Source organism: Sinocyclocheilus anshuiensis, unplaced genomic scaffold (genome assembly GCF_001515605.1).
Source record: "Sinocyclocheilus anshuiensis isolate Anshui unplaced genomic scaffold, SAMN03320099.WGS_v1.1 scaffold301, whole genome shotgun sequence".
Lineage (NCBI taxonomy): Eukaryota > Metazoa > Chordata > Actinopteri > Cypriniformes > Cyprinidae > Sinocyclocheilus > Sinocyclocheilus anshuiensis.
Window position 1 is genome coordinate 251,535 of NW_015539837.1, and position 15,030 is coordinate 266,564.

At 36.9% G+C, this 15,030-nt stretch overlaps 1 protein-coding gene across 1 annotated transcript; it reads right to left on the reverse strand.

Annotated features, from left to right (window-relative positions):
* Positions 1-1,253: 1,253 nt before the first annotated feature.
* LOC107684410 (nardilysin-like) lies at positions 1,254-13,368 on the reverse strand. The gene is given in 30 exon segments (XM_016480670.1): positions 1,254-2,184; positions 2,770-2,859; positions 2,969-3,176; positions 4,546-4,629; positions 4,717-4,811; positions 4,885-5,023; positions 5,120-5,151; positions 5,388-5,550; positions 6,465-6,592; positions 6,682-6,832; positions 7,029-7,080; positions 7,216-7,335; positions 7,441-7,527; positions 8,233-8,356; positions 8,467-8,571; positions 8,717-8,771; positions 8,890-8,948; positions 9,275-9,395; positions 9,535-9,612; positions 9,884-9,953; positions 10,038-10,111; positions 10,197-10,254; positions 10,341-10,463; positions 10,554-10,649; positions 10,744-10,817; positions 11,029-11,182; positions 11,280-11,361; positions 12,062-12,323; positions 12,611-12,852; positions 13,250-13,368. Coding segments are annotated over 29 exon segments (3,282 nt in total). The 5' UTR covers positions 12,787-12,852; positions 13,250-13,368; the 3' UTR covers positions 1,254-1,962.
* Positions 13,369-15,030: the final 1,662 nt, after the last annotated feature.

A 15,030-nucleotide genomic window follows, 5' to 3' on the forward strand; every position in this document is an offset into this window, starting at 1 on the left:
AACTACAAAAGACAGGCAGTGTATGCCAAGACAGTCTAAATATTTAGAATGTGATCCCTCTTAAACTGTGCAGCTTTCAGCAGACTGATGAAACTCTAGCCAGTGTACCGCACCTCTACAAAGTGCTTCAGGACGGCAGGATCAGAACAATGAAAGGCAGGGTGGTGAGAGAAGAAGAGCTATTCTGGAGTACAAAGAGATCAACTCTCTTGCTGTGTGCTGCTATGTGCCTCCTGCCTGGACAAGGAGAACACAATGCCAACTCCATGTGGTGCCTGGTAAGTGTTGGCACTGTGACAATTCTCAACGTATTTTCAGCTGAATCTAAGGTCACCTTTGGAGAGTTGAGGGCATGCTTTTTAAAATGACATCACATTCGGTATCACATCCATATACAGTTCACCAGTGTTGGGTAAGTTACTCTAAAAAAGTAATTAATTACTAGTTACTAATTACATCTTCAACAGTGTCATTACTGTACAAATTACTCTCTCCAAAAAGTTTTTAATTACTTATTACTAATTACTTTCTAAATCATATAACAATCTCGACCAGTTAATGATATAAGGATAGACATGAAAAGTTATTTTAATTCTTTCAAATAATTAATAGATAACTACATAAATTATTCTTGCAGAACAAGACATTAATATGTGTTAAGTAATAATAACCAGCCAATATCCTAGTAATATTCATGCTAATAACTAAATAATTAATAGTGAGAATTGGACACTAAAGTGTTACCAATATTCTTATTAATTCACCAAAGTATTTAAAGTGAGAAGGGTACATAAAAAGCATGCATTTTAAGGTTAGACTTTACATTTTTGTTAAATCCACTATAAATGTTCTATAGTCTATACACAGTATTAAGTTCAATTACATAAGAAGTAACTGTGATTAAATTGCAGAAAAAATAAGAGTAATCCCTTACTTTACTTTTTCAAATGAAAATTAATTAAATTACAGTAACTAATTACACCCAACACTGCAGTTCACATGATTATAATATAGTACTATACTATTTTAAATGGCACATTTTGACATAGTCAACATGAAACATTATTTGCAACACATTTTACTTCTGTAATCAGATAAAACAGGATATTCAATTAGCGAATTGGATTTTTATTTTAGGCCTACATGTTTTCTACAGAATTTTGTTGGTGCAGTGGTAGAATCATGTCCACCCCCATTGTATTTTATATATATGATACATTTTATAATATCAATTTGATATTTGTACAGTTTGATTCCATGTTTATGTTTCATTTTTAAACAATTAAATTGTGATTTATGAAAGAGATGAAGGCATTCAAATGCAGTCCATTAGTAGCTTCATGGTGCTTTTAATAAATATATATTTGCACATTCCGAATTTAAGCAGTGATATTAGCCATTGCTCAGTTTACAGGTTGAAGTTCTTCCAAATGCAGAATGATGCTATAGCAGTAAGAGAAGCATCATTTTGGTCTTACATGCTCAAATGCCCACCTCTGAGCACCATTACACATCCTCAGCATCAAGCATCATTTCACTCAAATATATCTCATACTTTTCAGCACAGTGTCAGAACATTATAAATGTATTAGTACAAACTTAACACTGCAGACCTATTGATAAAATACACACAATTCTGAGTAGTTTAAAGTCATGTTTATGTTCCAAGTCATGTTTATGATCTGCGTCTGTCAGCAGGACCCCCAATCTGAGACCAGTCCATGCCCGCCCGCACACACAAACACACAACATTCACAGCAATGTCATTTCAACAGCAGGGCTCATTATATGAACGCACACATGGCTGAAGCTCGTTTCTCAAGTACGAGATCATCAGGAGACCGCCGGCCCCAGCTCATCCTTGCTCAAGTATGACAGAGTAGATGAGAAGAAAGGATGGAAGATGGAGGTAGGGGGGTGCGTGCCTGTGTGCCATCTGGCAGAATGAGTCCATGCTTTTGTTTATTTAAGAATCTTGTGGTAAGGGTAGAGACTGAGGGTAGAAATGAAGGCCCGGATGTCTGTGATGGTAGTAGCTGAAGCCAGTAAAGTGGAAGCAGGAAGGAAGGTGAGTTTGGAAACCTCCCCATACAATGACATCTTACTGCCTTCCTCCTCTTCCTCTCTAGCGGCCGGCTGTTCTTCACTAGGAGGGTCGTTCTCTTCTACTCCATAACCAACAACCTGAAAAGAAACCATTCATCATTCAGACTGGTATCTAAAACAGTATATTCACTAAATAAAATATGAACAAACAGATGTGCATTACAAAAAGGAAACTAGATCTTTAAAAAATTGGGTATTTTTGGTAAAATCCACAAAAGAAGGAATAAAAACCCTGAAAACTGAAGTTGTAACAGTTAAAAAAGATACTTAGCAGACTAATATCAGTTCAAAGGTAAGCAGATTAATTTGAATATAAGAAAATACATGAATAATGGTATATACTAACAATTTGCAAAAACTATGAATTCATCCATTACGATTTAAAATAATAATAATCACAGCTACAGAAATATCTACTGTAATATCAAAGTATTAAGTGAAGTAATATATATATAACAGAAAGTATGCATTAAAAAAAGTAATATAAATGGAGAAAGATGCCAGATTTTTGTCAGCAAGGACTGGATCTCTATATGTATATTAAAGGGAATTAATTGAAGAAAATTGAGTCGAAAAAAGGCAGGAAGAATTTTAATAAAGCAACTCTTAATTAGATTCAGTGCAGAGATGAATCTCAAGAGAGCGATGTGGCGGCAAACTTACATGAACACTGAGCTTCCTGTTGCCTTCACCCCGGTGTTCCATGAACCAGTTCACAAGTTCAGCCTTGGTCATGAGTTTCAGTGCATCAATCTATTGTACAAGCAGAAAAATATGACTATGTCCAAGTATATTCCCACAATTCATCATTAACGCATTGCTGAACTGTCAGACTTTGCCCATGTCCAACAGGGCTTCTCACCTCTCGGCTGAGTCTGTCGAAGACATATTGCTGCGTGACCACCTCTGTCCAGTTCCTGTCCACCTCCTCGCCGAGATGGGTGTCTTCGCAACCCTTCAGTTTTACGAGAGCAGTCACCTGTGTCTTAAAAGCCTCATCACTCAAGCTGTTCATCTTTTCTCCAAAGCTCACCAGAAACTCCTCAATCTTTGTCTCCACCAGCTCAGTGCTAGAATGCAGAAAATTAGCCCAGAAAGGAGAAGAGAAAAATAGTTTTTGCACATTGAACCTCACTCAGAGCCCATATTAACAGTTTACAGAATTTCTATGTGCAGAAGCCATTTTTGCAGCATGCAGCAAACTGAACCCAATAGAAAATACTTTTAAAATGCACTACTGTATTAATATACCAAGGTTCCCACACTTCCTGATCTACACTACCATTAAAACTGATTTTGAAAGAAGTCTCTTATGCTCACCAAAACCATTTATTTTATAAAAAAATACATTAATACATTTTCAAATGTAATTTATGTTAAGCTGAATTTTCATCAGCCATTACTCCAGTATTCAGTATCACATGATCACCTGATACATTTATTATTACTACTAATGTTGTAAACAGTCGTGCTGCTTAATATTTGTGTAAACTCATATGCATACTCTTTTCAGGAACTTACTGATCCCAAAGATTTGTACAAATCATTTAATATAATTTTTTTCTACCTAAAGAAATACTTTAGAACAAAAGTAATTTTTTTAAACATTTTAACTCCATTAAAGGGATTGTTCACACAAAAATGAAAAATGTATGTTTATCTGCTTACCCCCAGGGCATCCAAGATGTAGGTGACTTTGTTTCTTCAGTAGAACACAAACAAAGACTTTTTAACTCAAACCGTTGCAGTCTGTCAGTCTTATAATGGAAGTGAATGGGAATCACGGCTTTGAGAGTTAAAAAAAAAAAAACACAAAACCAAATTAAACCCTGCGGCTCGTGACGATACATTGATGTTTAATTTGGTTTTGTTTGTGTATGTTTTATGACTCTCAAAGCCGTGATTTCCATCCACTTACATTATAGGACTGACAAACTGCAACGGTTTCAGTTAAAAATCTGTTTGTGTTCTACTGAAGAAACAAAGTCACCTACATCTTGGATGCCCTGGGGGTAAGCAGATAAACATCAAATTTTAATTTTTGAGTTGAACTCCCTTTAATTTCCAAGACCTTATAAGACTTTTTTTTTTTAGTATATGACTTGTGGAAAGTCACAATTCCCTTATATTTATTACAGTGGTAACCCTGATATAGATTAACACAGCATTTCATAAGATAGACTTTTATAAAGCAATAAAATGTTATGCATGCTGTAAGTACTGTACGTGGATGTATTGTTAACATTTAGTGTGGGCTGTATTTCAAGTCAGAAATAATAAAAAGAGCCAATCAGTGTAAACACTGCAGTTTAGTCAAGATAGAGGTGGAGATAAAGGTTAATTATGATTTTGGAGTCAAGAGGCAGCAGCTGCAGCACATAAATCAGATAATTCTGATGCAGCAGTGAAGTGCAACCAAAAAGCACAGTGAGAGCTCACTTGAACTTGGTGGCCTGAGTCTCCACTGTGACTGAGAATCCAAGAACACCTGATGTGTTTCTACAGGTTGGGTAGACATGATATCTGTGAAAACAGATGGAGTACAACTAATTAAAACCAGCAACTGGAGCAAGATAATGTCTTAATGTTGTCTCTGTGCCACAGACTTACCCCAGTGTCTCTTTGGCTCGGAGGAAGTCAAAGCATGGCTCCTCCATGTGCATCTACAATATATATATATATATATATATATATTACAACCACTGCTATTTTAGGAATGCAATATATAAAAAGTAAATATGCCTATATGTCTGATCTAAACCAATAAACAAGTTTTACCTGGTAATACACAGTGACCTCAGAGTTTGCATCTCCCTTGTTGAGAGACTTCACTTTGCAGAGATGATGCTTCTGAGGAAGCTCTACCACTCTGAAGAGAACAGGGACCTCTACTGACAGCTTCTTGAATTGCAATTTGCTGAAAGTGGGGAAAGAAAAAAATGCTACCCGATTCTGTTTTTTAAAAAATAGTGGTAGTGCTATACAAAATAAACTGGTGAAAAAAAGTGCTTACTTTGTAACATACTGCAAAAATCCCATGGATTCCTACAGATTCAAAAAATAAATCAAGATCTTTATATTTCATAATAGAACAACTGCAGTTATACACAGTAAAATGAAAGCTTTTTACTTATACAAGTGTTGCATAATTTTATAATATTCTAAGTATACATCAATACACAGTAAGCTCTATCAGCAGCATTTGTGGGATATTTTGAACTTGAAGTGTTCTTTGAAAAACAAATACATGCAGTGTATGTATAAAACGTGTGAAAACTCACAGTGCTAGTGAAGTTTCCCTGCACTAATCCTTCAGCATATAGCTCTGACTTGAAGCTGCCCACAAACTCCATGAGCTCATCCACACTGAGCCCATCCAGCAGACCCTGGCACTTCTGAATGGTTGACCAGCGAGAGTGCTCTAGAATCAGAAGCCTCACATCTCTGAGGAGACACATATGGACAGACAGAGAGCGATGACTGGAAGATCATGCATTTTTTTCATTGAAAAGATATATATAGCCAGTTATATAGACACTGGCATATGGGACTGCGGGGGTTGCGGAGGGACCCATCATGGTGTTCCAAGCCAATTATATTATGCTTCATTTCGCCTATCCTAGTGCAGTTTTGACACTACATCGCTGAAGAACGTGCCATACGCTACCAATCAAACGTTTGAGTTCAGTAAGTTTTTTTTTTTATATTTAATTTACACTTTCATTCAGCAAGGATGAAGGACAAAAGTTAAAATATTCACAATTACGACATAAAACATTTAGCAGCAGCTGTTTCTTGAGCACCAAATCAGCATTTTAGAATTTCTGAAGGATCATGTGACACTGAAGACTGGAGTAATGACTGATGAAAATTCATCTTTGCCATCACAGGAATACATTTTAAAGTACATTAAATTATGAAACAGTTCTTTTAAATTATACTAATATTTCACAATAGTATTGTATTTTTCTGTATTTTTATAAATGCAGCCTTGGTGAGCAAAGACTTCTTTCAAAAACATTTTTAAAAAATCTTACTGACCCCAAACTTATGGAAGTTAGTGTATATACTTGTATTTACACAGATGTTTTAAGGTGGCATAAGTGCATTCACACAAAATCACAATTGCAAGAAACAAATTTGTCACACGCTTGAATGTTGCACACAATAGATTGGCATTGTAAAAACACTAAAAATGGACTTGAATTAGTCCATCTGATTTGTATTTTCTAAATAAAATTAAAAATAGCAAAAAACAACTGATAAGAGTGCTTGTGTATGATGTCCCTACTTATGGGCGGGGCTACAGGCATATATGAAGTGTAAGTGCAGTAAAGGCAAATGTAAAGGAGACACACTTTCCAAGCTTCTCAGGCTTGATGAGGATGTTAAAGTAGGTTTTCTTTAGCTGCTCTGCAAACATGCTGAATACATCAGGAGCGGCGGAGAAATCAGCGAGATAATCCACAATCAGGTTGAACAGCAACTGCAAAAAATATAAAAAATATAAATGAAAAAAAAAAAAAAAGGACACCAATTTCTTCATATATAATCTGATTTGTGCCTGTTAATTACCGGTAGTTTGTGGTTGAAGCCTTTAACCTTGATGACAAGACCATGCTCTCCTGCAACCAATTTATATTCTAGCTGGGCCACATCAGCTTCGTAGGCCGGCTCCGCCAAGTTATGCACCAGGATATTCACAAACAGGTCAAAAAGCACCAGGCTAAGTGGAGGTGAGACGAGAGAACAAAAAGAGAAAGTCAGATGGAAAGGTAAATGGATGAACAAGAACAGAAACTAGAGATAGTGATTCCTAAGACCTGAGCAGACACACTAATGGCTAGATGGGGTTTCCATGGCTACAGCATTTACAAGATCTGCTCGAATGACTGTACGTTTTCACATGATCTTCAGCTTACTTTTTTGGAGACTTCTGAACCACAGGTGATATGAGGTGGAACCGCATGTACGCTGTAGGAAGAGAGAGAAAACGTAAGTGTGAGCTGGGAAATTGAGCACAGAGGTTCGGTACTTCCCACTCAATCTATTTTGCTATTGGACATCGGAGACATGATATATTAAGTGTAGAGACAAATACAACGACACCTTTGGGGATCTTGAACTTGTTGTCCTTCTTATACCACAAACACCCTCTGTCATTGTTCATTATTCTGACAGGGTACTCTGTGTCTGGACAGTCAGAGGTTTTGAGGGTGAAATCGGTGGCTGGAGGTGAAAAGAGACACAAGAACAATTGCAAACGGTCTTGAAACAGGCTACAGATACAGTACATAGCAACAACATTAAAAGATGTCAACTGAAGACACCCACCGATGAACTTATTTTCAGCAGGCAGGTGAAAGCTCGGGTTTAAATCGAAATCTCCTGCCCAAAGCTCTCTCCAGTGCTGCTGTATGTCTGTAAGGAAGAAAAAAAACATGGTTCAAACAAGTGCTTGTGTCTCCAGAGCTGCACAATAAAGAGGAACAATGCTTAACGCTATTTCTTGAATAACTTGAGATAAACCTATGATCAATTAAGAATAAATTTCAAGTAGATTTGAAACCAGGAAATAATCTCGTTCAATAAACATGTCAGCCTGAGAAAAGCATTTCAAAATTCTCAACTTCTCAAGTAAGAAATAACAAATCTTTTAATTAATAGGCAGAAACAGTTTGTTGTGCTTGGACTTAAGATTTATTTCTCTTTTGAGTAACCACCCCCAATCTACTAGTATACTAATATCAGCTATCATTTCCTACAGTTATCATGTTCAAAACCCAAATACTCCTACACAACCAAGGTACTTCTTAATTTTGGCATCAGATATCCTTCTAACGCTGCAGTGGCTACACCGACTCATAAGCTAGAGCAAGTTCTCCACTTCAAACTGGCACCACTGCTGCTTGTGTATGAGTTTAATAAATATATATATAATTCTGTGATTGAAACCCTAGTGAAAAGCTTTTTTAACAATTCAACACTGGCTTCTCACTTTCACTTCCAGTGTAATTTAATACAGACACAGATTGTAAGACACCTATTTTTAACTTCTGATCCTGAATATTGTACTTTTGAACTGAAAGTAGGGAGTTAAAATATATATTTTTAAAAAGTACAAACCCTCTACACTGTACTGGGTCCCAAACCACTTTTCCCTGAGTGGGCACTGGCCTTCATGCTCGGGGGACAAAAGGAGCAAGTAGGCCTTCTCTGGTGTGAGGAGGTTTAGTGCAGCAGAGATCACCTAAGAGGAAAAAAAAAATCCCAATTATGGTGTTTTCACACAAATGTGTACCCATATTTTTGAAAACCTTTAATAAATCAAAATCAGTGCTGCATGTAATGGGCAACTACCTCCGGTTTGAAATCAAACATTAGCTGGTCTCCTGTTAAGAAGTCCTCTTTTGGGAACAGCTGCATGTTTTCACAGATGTCCTCCACGTATTCAATAGGATCAGTCTGTAAAAGCATCACTGTGAGTGCAGTGTCTACAAACAAATGCTCATATCCATCTTTTAAATTATTTCTAAAAGCCAGAAATACAAAAACACTCCATTGTTGGTGAGAAACAGCTAAGCGCTCATAGGCTGACAAATAACCTTACCTGCTCCTGATAGTGGAATTCATTGGCCTCAATCTTTTGAATTTCTTCATATATTCTGCCAAAGAGAAGCAAACTTTTTGGTGATATCTTTCAAGCTACATTATTCAATGTAGTGTGAGTAAAGGTTCTGCAATGATCCTCCTCAAAATAAACACTTCACATGAAGGGCCTACCTCTGTTGGGGCCCAAGGGTCTGAAGCATTTTCAAGTACTGGAAGACCAGATGAGCAACCTGAATGAAGAAAACCAACCAAATTACCATAGATGCATTCATTCTCAGTGGGGCTAAACTTTATAGCAATCGTGTCTGTTATAATTTAGGATGGAAAAGGGGTGTGTTTGTGCCTCGGAGGCTTTGCAATCCTATTTTACACACATTTAGCAAATCTGTTAGTTTCTCAGCTTCCCCCCATATTTCTATAATAACATTAAGTGTGAAAACAATATTATATCTTAAGGATGCTCGTAACTGTAGTGCATAATTTTGACATGCACTAGTAGTGTAGGATCACAGAAATGTGAAACAATGCAATGTCTAGACTTGTGACCAATGCAGACCTCATAGAAGTTCTGGAAGCCCTCATCAGTCAGAGTGATGGAGATACTAAATATTGAATAGGTGGTGTTCTGATCAAAACCAGTTTCACTGTTTCCTCCAAACAAAGCCAGAGCCCAGCACCTACACAGAGAGAAAGAGATTCAATTTCACAGTTTCTGGGGTACGTGCAAAATTTATGCTGCATGTACAGATTAGTTACAATGAAAGTAGAACTACCTTGACATTTATTAAAAGCCAAATCATGAGAGAAAGGACTTACTTCCTCCTAAGCATGGACAGGATACTTCCAGTTCCCTCATGGCCAATCAGCCAAGCAATGTAATGCAGAGGCTTTACCCTGAGGACCAACAGAAAGAGCATTGGTTAAGCATCATATTATAAAAAGAAATAATATTGGCATTCCAATAAAGACCAACAAAATCAATATGTAAAGTCCCAGTAAAATGGTCAAAGATGTGGATATATTGTATACTGTAGATGTGTTTTTAACAGCACTTTTGAAAGATGTTTTTTGAATCCATGTCATTAAAAATGACTGAACCTTATTGTGGATCACTTATTTGTTTTATAAAAAGGAGCCACACAGAGCGCAATCATGACTAGTTTACCTGTAGTGCTTCTCTTGAGGTGGTAGAGCCCATGTGATGGTGAGGGCATGTACTTTTCTAACAGGCACCACTGCAACAAACAACAAACAAAATATTAATAGTGAGTTCTAGAGTTTTGTTAAACCTCACTTGAGCAGTAAGTTCTACGGCATACCTCGGTAAAGTTTGTTGAAGGCAGGTGTTTCAAAGGGGCTCAACTGTTCTGAAAAATCAGGTTTCGGCTGTCCACTGAATCGCATTGAGAAACTCTTTAAATACATTTTTATATTATCACATTTTACAGATATTCAAATAGGGCTTTGGTTTAGCTTACTTGCTGGGTACCTGACTGAAGATTTCTCTAACCCATTCCTCAAGGGTGTCAAGACTCTCTGCGAAGGTTGGAGCAGAAGAGATTTTAGGATCATTTTCTATTAGAAATTCCATATACAAATTAAGTCCTGCATACTGTACCTACCTTTAGACTGCACAGCTAAGGTCATATAGTGGGCAGAGTAGTATCTCTTCCAAAACTCACGGAGCCGCTTGTAAACATTGATATTCTTTTCCTTAGGCTCAGTCTTCAGGGTCTGTGCATTTCCTTAAATACAATCACAAGACCATCAAAAAAAGCAACTTTAGAATAAACCCAGGAGCTACTCTAAAGCAGCTTTTAACATGTTTGACTTACCCCAGCAGAACTTGCTCATGGGATGGTTGGGCTTTGCTAGGCTGCCAAAGAGCATTTCCTTACGGTGAGAGTCTGAAGGCTTAGCAAGCTGATATTCTGTAGCAAACAAAAAAAAAAAACATCAGGCTGTTAAACTGCACAGTTGAGCTATCAACAATATTTTAATCTATAATATAAATGCTTTACTCACCACTGTCCACAGCCTCAACCTCTCGGTCAATGGCGTCTTCAATCATAAGAGGACAGATGAAAAACTGAGCCCATCTGAGATAAAGACAATCACATTATTTTAAAGGTTAAGTATAACCAAAGGTTAAAACATATAATCGCATTTGCTTTTATTTCAATGCTTTTGGTTAGAAAAATACTCAACAGGATTGCGTTAAGTATTCTGACTCAAAAAAAAAGACAAAGAGGCCATCAGGATAAGAGGTGATGTGATGTGATAAGATCACATCTTTTAGAGCTGCTTTACCTGTCAAGGGCTTCTTTGAAGCATTTTCTCTGGACATCAAATTGGAAAATTGTTCTCTCACAATCAGTGGAAGCATTATCACTGCCGCCATGCTTTTTAAGGAATGCATCAAAGCCATTTTCAGAAGGGTACTTTTCACTGCCCATGAACACCACTGGGAAGTAGAGAGATACGTTTGAGTTAAACATTATCACTGAGAATAAAGCATTACTGAATACAATAATGGCAAAACAACTGCATGTGTGACTTACTGTGTTCCAGGAAGTGTGCAAGGCCAGGTAGGTCATTAGGGTCACTGAAACTCCCTACGCCAATACAAAGGGCCGCTGCAGACTAATTTCAGAAAAAAAAAAAAAATTAAACTGCACTGAAATACAAATACTGAAACACGCTTTAGCTGATATTTTTATGTAATGGCCAATTGAATGTCATATTTTTGTTCATAACTGATAAAATAGCTTTGAATTTCTTTGTCTAAGAAAAACACTACAAACTAAGATGAGTTGTTTTAAATGCTACAAGTGAATCTAGGCATCAAAACATTATAATGTACAGTAATAGGAAATGTATATTCATTAAGATTTGCTAAATATTACAAGTAACAGTCCCATTAAATTAAAATGTAAATGTAAAAAAACAAATCCATAATGAAATATCCAATACTGATAAAGATAACTTAACACACACACACAAATCTGTAATATCAGCTGATATAGCATTTATTCTTCAAGTTACGATGAAACAAGTAGTGACAGATCCGAATGATTATTAAAAAAGAAAAAAAAAAGTACAGTGGGGACTATCCATCAGTTGTTGTCTGGATGGATGAAGAGCTGAATGAGAGTTTCAGTCGATTGTAAGAAAGGGGCTGTTTAAGCGACTAAATGATTGGAGAAGTCATTTCACAGGGATATCGAATTATGACCGTTTGAAAAAGAGGTGAGGTAAAAGAAATGCTTTAATATATAGGTTCAACTAAAAAAAAAAAGCAACCAGTATCAGAGTCTGAATCCCTAGACAACAAAACACAAACCTGTTTTTCAGATCCCTTTTTCTTCTTCCTGTCGTTGTCCTCGTCAAGCTCTTCAAAGTCGCTATCTTGACTGTCCCCTTCTTCTAAAGATTCCTCGTCCGTTCCTTCCCCCGAGTCTCCCTCCTCTTCCTCGCCCACTGCCTCCTCTTCTTCCTCCTCCTCCTCTTCTGAATCTTCATCATCCTCATCTTCAGCTTTCCCATCTAAACCACTCAGATCAGAGATCAGGAGAGCCCTCAGTCCGTTACTCAGCTCAATGTATCTGGATAAAAAGAGAGAGAGAAAAAAAAAATCTGTTAGCTGGTTTAGTCATCAGCACTTGCATGCAGTGTTGTGTTACACACTCAAGAGATGCAACCAGAGCTTGTGATTTACTTGTGTGATCTCATATTTCTGTTAAAACCCTGGCTTTAAGTGCCAACATACTGTATCATTCATAATGTAAAATGATCTTTTAAAAGCATTCACTTGTTACTTTAAGAATAAGAAAGACGCTGACCAATAGTACCTAGTTATCAGGTTAAAATCTGTACATGTAGACTTGTATACCTGTATTGTTTGGGGTCACTGGGAGATTTAATAATTTGAGGGTCTCCCTGGTTGTCATCTCCACCACTGTACCCTGGAGGTGCGTTGGGGTCTCTGAGCGCTTCTCCCCGGTCTGGACCAGCAGACTGAGCAGCACTGCTGGCTGAAGCACTTTTGAACTTGTTTGTCTGGGGCATCTTGAGCAATGATGCTAACTTACTTTAGCACTGGAGTTGAGGTGAACGGAGCGGTTTAAGACCCTGCTACAAAACAGGAGAAACGCACGCGCAGCCTTTAACAGAGCAATACTGACTTTATCAGTCTAAAAGAAACGATACTCATATTAGAAACCTTAAAAATAAATATATTATGTAATCTATCTCGAATGACAGAATGAGTCTGCGCTGGCCTTTGGTGAGGAAATATTTTAACTTCAGAGACGTACTTTTTACAATATATATTTGTATCATCACCACTGTGCTACAATGAAGCTAATCTGCTACATAGTGATACAATTTAATATAAACCAAAAACGCCTGGATCGCTTGCTATGGATAGCAAACGAAATAAGCTAATTTGTCTAAATCATGATATGCCCAAGTGCGACCAGTCCCTCACATTATTTGACAAAGTTAGCCAAGTTTCATCGCATTCTCATACCTGCTATCCTGATGATGGATCAGCCGAACATACAGCATGCTCAGTCTATCACTGGTAGGTTGCGTCTATGCAACAAGAAGAGTTGTGATTCGTCAAAGGTCATAGGCGTAGTAAAACGCAACTCTCTGGTTGGCCAAAATCCTTGCTAAGGGGAATAGATACACGATGCTGTTTTATCTGTCTCAGCGATTCATAAATGTATGTTGTGGACCGTTTACTAAATTAGCGGCAGAATTGTGTAATGACATCATGTATATATTACCTGTCTGTCTTTTAGTAAATGCCTGAGACTATATTTTTTTTATTTAAGAGTTACGTATAAGCGTGTATACATTGACAGTGATTTTGGACTCGATCCAAGATAAATCATCCTGAAGAAAATGATGTACAGGATTGGTAAGACATTTACAAAGTATATAACTGAAGATGCTTTCATGGCAACTTAAATATACACCTTCCCTTATTAATATACATACATTTTAACCTTATATTTTGACTGAAAAAAAGTTTATGGATATGTTACACACCAACCACCCAAACACATTTATGGCTTCATATGACCTTTAGAAGAGCTGTAATGATAATGTGTTTAAGATTGTCTTAGGATACTACCATGTAACATGCCAACATATTTGTCAAAGCCATTATTAACTCTGTAAAGTTGTACATGTAATATAATAGCCAGAAAAATGTTTTTTTTTTTGTTTGTAAATTTATTTAACCTTCAGAGAGAGAAAAAGTTGGCATACATCAAACATTGTTTTTTTTTTTAGATTTTGTTTTGTATCATATTTTGTACACCAGGTTTTTATGGTTCATACACTATGATATAGTGAGAATACGGAGCTCTCACAAAAATATGCAATTTTGCTCGATGTTGTTATTTATATGGCCAAAAAGTAAGAAGAAATTCTGATGAAAAACTTAATTTTGATCAAAAACAAAATGAGATTTTTGTAACAGTAAACAGGCTGCTTCCATAAAGAATTTTGAGCAGCTAATCTCAGGAAATGTGAACATACTGTACACATTTCGGGCTATTTAGAACAAGGCTATTTATTTTATATGGCTTTATTATATCTTAGATTGCTGAACATCCTATATTGAACATTCAGTAAACTGATATGCACAGGCACAGCTTAAGTGTTTTTTTTTTAATCTTTATTTATTTCCATTTAATTACCTACAGATACCCTGTGAAAGGAGACTGATAAATACTGCGTCCATGACAACCAGATGTGGAACAGTATATTGGTATGCTGAGCTGTCATGATAAGACTATCAAATGTTAACTCAGTGTTTTCAGTCGCATATCACATCATTGCTGCTGCTGTGGATGAGACCAAGCTTGAGTCATAGGTAATGTGTTTAATGAGTTCTGCTGTGGATGAAAGGAATGGATGGTTTTCTTGCAAGGTTCTCATTTGCTGATGTTTAGAACAGGTAATCTATGCTTAGTAATTTAATTCTGGTTAATTGTTTCTATATTTTACAATTGGAAGGCTCTCAAGTGGAGATAATCATAATCATTGGATTCCCTGTATAATCCTGTGTGGGCATTACATGCCCGTGAACACGCTTGCATTGTTTAGCAGTGGATGACTGAGACTGTCTCCGCCAGTAGGGGGAGCTCTCGTCATGGCATATTTTCTGCTTCATTTAGTGTGGCTGCTTTGACGTAATCTTTTAGCATCTCAAGTATGATGCTTCACATGATAAGAGGTGATTTCCCTTGGAGCACTGCTCCTGTTTTGCGAAATGCTGTGTCACAACATTTTGAG